We start from the raw sequence: 7,229 nt of genomic DNA on the forward strand, positions 1-7,229 counted from the left end.
ACAGAAAGAAAATGAAAGGCAAGGAAAGAGCCTCCAGTCAAGCCTGGGGAGGGAAGAGGAAACCTGGAAGGTGCAGGGTCGGCGAGAACCGGGTTAAACAAAACACCCCGAGTTTGAAATCACCCCACATTTCACCCCCCCAAAAAGAGAGGGGGTGTCAAAAGTGCAAGGCAGTGATTGCGGCGCCGGGGCTTCGGCGCAGAACGGGGATAAAAAGAGCAAAGAGAAGTCAGGCCATGCTCTCTGTTCCCATGCCAGCTGATTTGTTCAAAGGATCCACGAGAAACGCGCTGTAAAGTTCAGATTCTGGCCCATCAGGCATCAGGGAGAGAAATATTCACACCTACATCTTCCGGGGATGCCGGTGGGGTGGGAAAGGAAGGGCCGGCGGTGAAGGGAATAGAAGAGAAAAGAAAGAAAAGATCAAAATGTTTGTCTTTATTTAATTTTTTCTTCCCAGAAATATTGCCAAAATCAGCAACCAAAGAGCTGGGCTCCCGTCCAGACCCAGAATTCAATTTTCCAACAATTGATTATTTCCAAACGTTAAGTCTTTAAGTAGTTCCAATTCTTTTTTTTTCCCCCCTCTTCAAACTGCTTTGGGGTTTGGGTTGGTTTTGACAGTGGTAGTTTGGGGTTTTTTTTTTCTTGTATTTTGTAACGACGGCCTCAAATTCAATTCCTTAAAAAAATCACAGACTGTTAAGAAGTTTTTCCACAGCTTTTTCCGATTCCAGATGGTAGAAATATTAAATGGATCCTATAGAGAATAAAATAAAAGGGTCATTGCAAACCGATAAGAGCATTTGACGATTTTAAGCCCAAACATGGAGAGAGGAACTGGTAAAAGAAAACAGTTTTTTCCTCTTTAAAATAACCCAATTCCTCTCGCTTTATTGTTACCTTAAGTATTACCCTAAAATATTCTCTGTTAAAGTGTCAAAGAACCGAAATCCTAATATCAGGCTGGAAATCGCATTTTAAACTATTTCCACAGCAAAAAGCCTGCTCGAAATTTCCTGAATCAAGAAGTTGAGCTGAAGGGAAGCGCGGTCTTAAAAGCACAAGAACTTCGGAACTCGGGAATGCCTCTGAATAGATCAGCCCAAGTGCAAAGGCAGTTTTGATTTTGGGGGATGAAAAAGGTGAATTATCTCCCCCCTCCCCGACGCTGCTCCTGCCGGAGCCGGTTCCGCCGGCTGCAGCCGTGAGAAACGGAAAAAATCCGTGTTTCCGTAAATCGGTGGTTCCGTCCCCTGGTTTATCGGGGTGTCTGCGTGCGCCGGTGGATACCGCTCCTCCTCTTTCTTTTTTCCCCGCTTGGATAAATATATATACATATATATATGAATAAAATTAAACGAAGTCACATAAACTACCGGGAAAGTCTGTAGCAAGTGGCTCTGTCCTCGGATCCCCTTCAGCTTCCACTCGGGACATCTCGGGGGCTTCTCCTTGCGAAGCCCGAGTTCTCCCCGCGGCTGCGGGAGCTCCGTGGGGACTCTGTGGGGCCGAAGCCGCCTCGACGGCCACCGTCACAGCGAAGCCCCGAAGTCAACAGGCTCTTAACTTTCAACTTGGCCTTGACCTCCGGATTAAGCCCGACCTTTCCATGGAGGAAGCGGGGTGAGATGCAGGGGAGCGGCGGCCCCGTCGGCAAACACGGGCCGCCCGTCGCGGCCGCCGAGCCCCAGCGCCCAAGGTAGCAAATGGGGAGAAGGCAGGAGAATCAAAAAGGCATCAAAGAGGGAGTGCAGTCTTTAAACTGAGGAAAGGGAAGAAAGAAGCTTGAAATCGGAAAGGTGGAGGCTAAAAACACAGGCGTCTTTAAATTTTAATTGTTTGGGGGGGTTTTATCCACCAGAAAAAAGATAATCGTCGATTTCGGTGAAACACCGAGATTTTTAGCGGATGAGAAGGGCCGAGGAGACAAGATGCAGCTTCACAGCATGGTTTATTTCTTTATTCTTTTCCCTGGGAGAGAGGTCGGGGCGGATCTCGCTGAGACAGCCCAGAGCAGAGCCCCGGGGGCTGAAAGGAGCTGGAAGGGGTTTTGGGGGGGGCAGCTGCCTTTTGCAACGAAACGGGGTTTTTCCCCCCCTGGGCGAGCTTCGAGATCACCACTTCTAACCCCTCTTTTCTACCGGGGTTTCTGTCCCTGAGTGTCACCCCGTGTCACGGCTCCTCGGGGTGGATGGGTCGTTGCTTTGGTGGCCAAAAGACGTAGCAGAAGGAGAATTGTTAATGCAGTTTGTAATCAGAAGACAGAAATCTCCAGATTTCTTTGCACGAAGGAAAAAACACATGAGCCCAGGCTGCCTTCGGGGGCATCCCAACAAAGCTTTCCCTCGGACAAAGCCTTTGGGGAAAAAACAGAGAGAAAAGGGGGCGAGAAACGCGACTCTGTGTGTTTGTACTGTGTGTACAGACGATTGAAAACCGGCGTACCTGAATAATCTATTAGCATGCCCACAGCACAGACCTCAGCGCATTTATCCCAAACAGCCCCTCACCACCTCGTCTGTCCGTCCCCTCTTGCCTGTGCCTCCACCTGCCCGCTGCTCCTGGACCCCAAAGGTGGTGTGTTATTTTCCCACCTCCCTTTCTCAATCTCTTTCCCTTTGGGATGCTGTTTAGCCGGGATACACACACTGACCTGAAGACGCGGCCCACGGCCATGCCAGCGCAGTGTGTGGCAATAGCTGTGCGAAAGCAGATAGTGTGTTTGTGTCCCTTTTGCAGTTATTTGCTCGGGGCGCCCCTTTCCCATCTCTCCTTGGTTTAGGGGCCTGCCCTGTCCCTCTGCCCAAGGATACAGGTTTCAGCCTTTGGCAGCTGAAAGTGGGGGTGCGCGACTATGAGCGTGAGGTAAAGCTCCCAAGTAGGGGCAGAGAGTGAAGCCGGGGCGAAACGAAGGGCGAGGGGGCCCAAGGGCTGGATCTGGCTTTTTCCGAGGGCAGAAGCCCCCGGACCAGCGTGGGAAGATGAGGCCACACCGGATAAAAAGAAAGAAAGAAAGGAATAAAAGAAGGGTGGCTTTAATCTGAGCCCGGATTTTTCCACTGGGGGCTGCTCGTCTGCACAGTTCATAATTCTCCCTCTCCTTCCCCTCCTTCCCCTCGCACCCCCCACCCCCACTCCCTTTTGAGGGGGGGCAAGATGTCATTCACGACATAAGATGCAGCTCAAGAACCGCCTCCCGTGTTCCTGCTTGTCACGTGGGGGGGGGGGGGGGATCCTTCTTCTCCTCCCATTGCAATAAAAGTATTTTCGCAATTTCTGCAGCCGGGGTTTATTGGGGCTGAAGGGTTTTTGTGTGTGGGGCTGGGTTTTTTTTTCCCTCCTTCCCCGTCCTTTTCCCCCCGCGCGTTAGCCAATGAGGCAGCCCTTCACCGTTGCGTCAGGGCAGCCCGGCGGGGAAAGGCAGCTCTCGGCAGCTCGCAGCCTTTTAAAAAGATCCGGGGACCCCCCTCGGGCAGTGCTCGGGTGCTGCCGAACAGGCTCTCCCCATGCCCCGGCCCCCGTGCCGCACCCCATGCAGCCCCAGGAGCCCCGCGACCCCCCGGGCCTCGAGGGGCTCCTGGCAGCCGGCGGCTTCGCAGGCGGCCAGGGCAGGGGGTTGCTACCACCTCCCGCACCGGCTCTCGGTGGCCCCTCGCCCCCCGCCGGGATGAACCCCGGGTACCCGGCGGAGGGCCCAGCCGAGCCGCCCAAGCCGTGCCCCGCCACAGCCCCGCCGCCGCCCGCCCCGCCGGGCCCTGCCGCCGCCGCTCCGCTGCCCTACGGATACTTCGGCAGCGGGTATTACTCTTGCCGTGTCGCCCGCAGCGCCCTCAAGGCCGGTCCGCCCCAGGGCCCCTTCCCCGGCGAGAAATACCTGGAACCCCCCGCCGGCGGCGAGGACTTCCAGAGCCGCCCCGCCGAGTTCGCCTTCTACCCCGGCTACGGGGCCCCGTACCAGCCGGTCGCCGGTTACCTGGACGTGTCGGTGGTGCCGGGTTTGGGCGGTCCCGGGGAGGCCCGGCATGAGACTCTGCTGCCCGTGGACGGTTACCATCAGCCGTGGGCTCTGGGCGGCGGCTGGAGCAGCCAAATGTACTGCCCCAAAGAGCAGGGGCAGGCAGGGTACCTCCTGAAATCCGCCTTTGCAGGTAACGTGCCTGTGCGGGGGCTGAGAGGGGGGGTGAGGGGCCACCCTGTGGGGGAATATTGGGACCAAGGCTTTAAATAACCTTCTGGGGAGCTGCTCTTGCCACCCAGTAATGCTTGCGAAGGAACCCAAATTAGGGTTCACAAAATATCTATCTAGATTAACGCTGCCCTTTGCAGCTCCTCGCCTCCTGAGCAGGGAGGCAGATGGTGATATTATCCGGGTTCAGATGGTGATACTATCCGGGTTGAGACAGTGATACTATCCGGCTCTAGACACGATCCTAGCAGCTGCGGGCCAGGGCAGCCCTCGGAACGGGACTGCTTTAGAGGGGTAAGGGTTGCGCATGGCTCCCACCGTGCAGGGCGGTCGTCGGGGGTCCCCCCACCACGGCTCTGCTCGGCAGCGCGCTGACCGCGCTGGAACCGCGGAGCGAGTACGCGGGTGTTACGCGGGTCTCACCCGCGCCGGTATTTTGCCAATACCTGGATTTCTCCACGAAAAGAAAAGTTATAAATAAATTCAGGGAAGAAAAGCAATCCCTAAACATCAGTAGGGATAATTTAACTTAAATATCTTTAAATATCACCGCTGTCAGGAGGCTGGAGGGAGGAAATGGGGTAGGGAGAGGGGGTGCTGCTTGCAGGGAAAGGTGGTGGGAGGTGGGTGGGTGCGGGATGGGTGCGGGGTGCGCGGGGACCCCCGACCAGCTCAGCCCCGTCTCTCCCCACGCTCAGACTCTGCCGGGCAGTTGCCACCCGACGGCTGCTCCTTCCGCCGGGGCCGCAAGAAGAGGGTCCCTTACAGCAAGGGGCAGCTGCGGGAGCTGGAGAAGGAGTACGCCAGCAGCAAGTTCATCACCCGCGACAAGAGGAGGAAGATCTCCGCCGCCACAAACCTCACGGAGCGGCAGATCACCATCTGGTTTCAGAACAGGCGGGTGAAAGAGAAAAAAGTCGTCGCCAAAATCAAAAGCAGCAGCAGCACTCCTTGAGGACGCGGCCACCGCAAGCTCCGAAGGGGTCCCTGTCTGCCCCCCAACCCGCCATCCCCGCGGGGGGCTCTGGCACCGTCAGTGGCGGGAGCAAGGGGAGCCGGGGGGGGCTGACCCGTCCCCGCCGCCCGGGCAGCTCTGAGAGCTGTGCACAGCTCCCCCTGCTCCTGGGGGGGGGTGGTGGGGACCCCCGAAAGTGGGACGCCCGGGAAAGGCGCCCCATTCCCTCCCGCTTTGCACGCAGAGGACCCTGTACAGTTTGCTCTTGCCTTACAACGCCGCTGCCACGTCGTGTTCCATCCGTCTGACACCGCTTCTGTTTGAACAACATCCTCAGAATCAAAACAAGAAAAAAAGGAAAAACTGACCTAATGGCATGAATTAACCCCAAAACGCAACTCCCGGCTCGCCTGCGTGCGAGGGAGCAGCGCTGTCGGGGGATGAGAAGGGGGGTCACAGCGAATTTGGTCTTTAGCAACGAAAAGCCGTACTTAAAGCGGAAAAAGAGCTTAAAAAATCCCCTTAATCCAGGCAGAAGTATCAAAATGCGCGTCTAAAGGAGAATAAACACAGCGCGGGTGCGTTATCAAGAAACACGAGTGAAAATTGTTCTCATAAACGCGGCACGACATCCGTGTGCCCGCAGGGACACATCCAGGAAGGCACGTACTGCGGGTTTGGCGCGGTTATATATAAAATATACATATACGTATGCGCATATTTAGCAATACTCATTATTTTACCTTTTCTCATAAACGATATTTGTGTTGGTGTATTTAGATATACCCGAAGGTATGCACGTAGACATGCGATGTAGTGCTGGATGTGCGGATATAAATATATACTCAGTTAAAGGTATATATAGACGTGTTTCATACGTACATATATACACTTATATGTATGTTCGTGCCTATATTTTGATACAGGTAAATGCAATTGGTATGATTACCTGCGCGCTTTCGTTTGTGCTGATATACATGTATTTGTACACATATTTCCCTTCTCCTACTAATACAGAATTATAGCGATACTCGTCGTAGCATGTGCTGAGTAATCCCCGTGTAATACTAAATGATCTTGGTTAATATTAAGAAGCATCGTCATCCTTTTCAACGGAATAAATAGGGTGAAAAGTCAATATACTCAAACATGCGTTTTTCTCTGCTCTTTCGGGTGATTTACAGCTTCGGGGAAGCGCAAATAAATTCCTTTGTTGAATATCTCGGTGTTTCAAGGCAGCCATGTGTCGGGTCGCAGAGTCCCTGCAGCAGCAGCAGCATGGTTAAACCTGCCCATAAACCCCAAAAACCTCTCAAAAAGTGTATAAACTCCAAACCCCCCTTTCCACAAACAAAAAAATTGGGTTTTTTCCCCCCCTGCCTTTTCTGTTTTCTTTTCAAATCCGAAGCATTAAACAGCACCGTGCCCTAAATAATGATGATTTAACATAGTGGTTTTGTTCTTGTTTAATAACGTATTTATCAAGTATTTTAGGCCTGGGCCGGTTCTGGCTCCTACCGGCGTGGGGGGAGTAAAGCCAGGTGCGTTCTCCCCGGTTTTTTCCCCCGTTTTTTTCCTTTTTTCCCCGTTTTCCCCAGCTATTTTCTCCCTGCGCTTTGCAGGAGGTGCCGGCGGCACCCCAGGGTGCAGCTATTCCCCGCCTGGGAGGGCGTCCCTCCCCGCGTGACGTCACGCGTGACGCCAGAAGCTCTGGGAGGGAAACAGCCAATGGAGCTTGGGCTGAGCGTTCCGAGCAGTGACGTAAGCAGGGGTGGTGGGGCAGACGCAATAAATCCAATCACACCCCCCCCCTGAGTCAGGGGAGCCGTCAGGGCTGCGGGAAGGCAGCAAAAACTCCCCCAAAAAAGGAGGAAAAGGGGGGACAGGGACGGTGCGAGTGTGGAAGCGCGCTGGGAACTGCCGGCCCGTGCCCCGAACCACTCGGCTTTGAAACAATTCGGGTTTATTTCCTCTATTTCTGTCCCGGTGGGAGCACCCCGGCCCCAAATCCCGGCTGCCCCGGTGCTGGAAAGCGCTTGGGAATGTTCGTCTGGTTTTCCTGAAGGAGCGGATAGATGAAAAGCT

General features: G+C 54.3%; 1 protein-coding gene across 1 annotated transcript; it reads left to right on the top strand.

Annotated features, from left to right (window-relative positions):
* The first annotated feature begins 358 nt into the window (after positions 1 to 358).
* Positions 359 to 5,144, top strand: HOXB13 (homeobox B13). Its single transcript, XM_030509045.1, has 7 exons — positions 359 to 364; positions 1,464 to 1,702; positions 2,638 to 2,719; positions 2,812 to 2,868; positions 3,542 to 3,681; positions 3,763 to 4,151; positions 4,888 to 5,144. The coding sequence occupies exons 1-7, from the start codon at positions 359 to 361 to the stop codon at positions 5,142 to 5,144; spliced, it is 1,170 nt and encodes a 389-aa protein (XP_030364905.1).
* Positions 5,145 to 7,229: the final 2,085 nt, after the last annotated feature.

This window comes from Strigops habroptila, chromosome 19, assembly GCF_004027225.2.
Source record: "Strigops habroptila isolate Jane chromosome 19, bStrHab1.2.pri, whole genome shotgun sequence".
In the NCBI taxonomy this organism is placed as follows: domain Eukaryota; kingdom Metazoa; phylum Chordata; class Aves; order Psittaciformes; family Psittacidae; genus Strigops; species Strigops habroptila.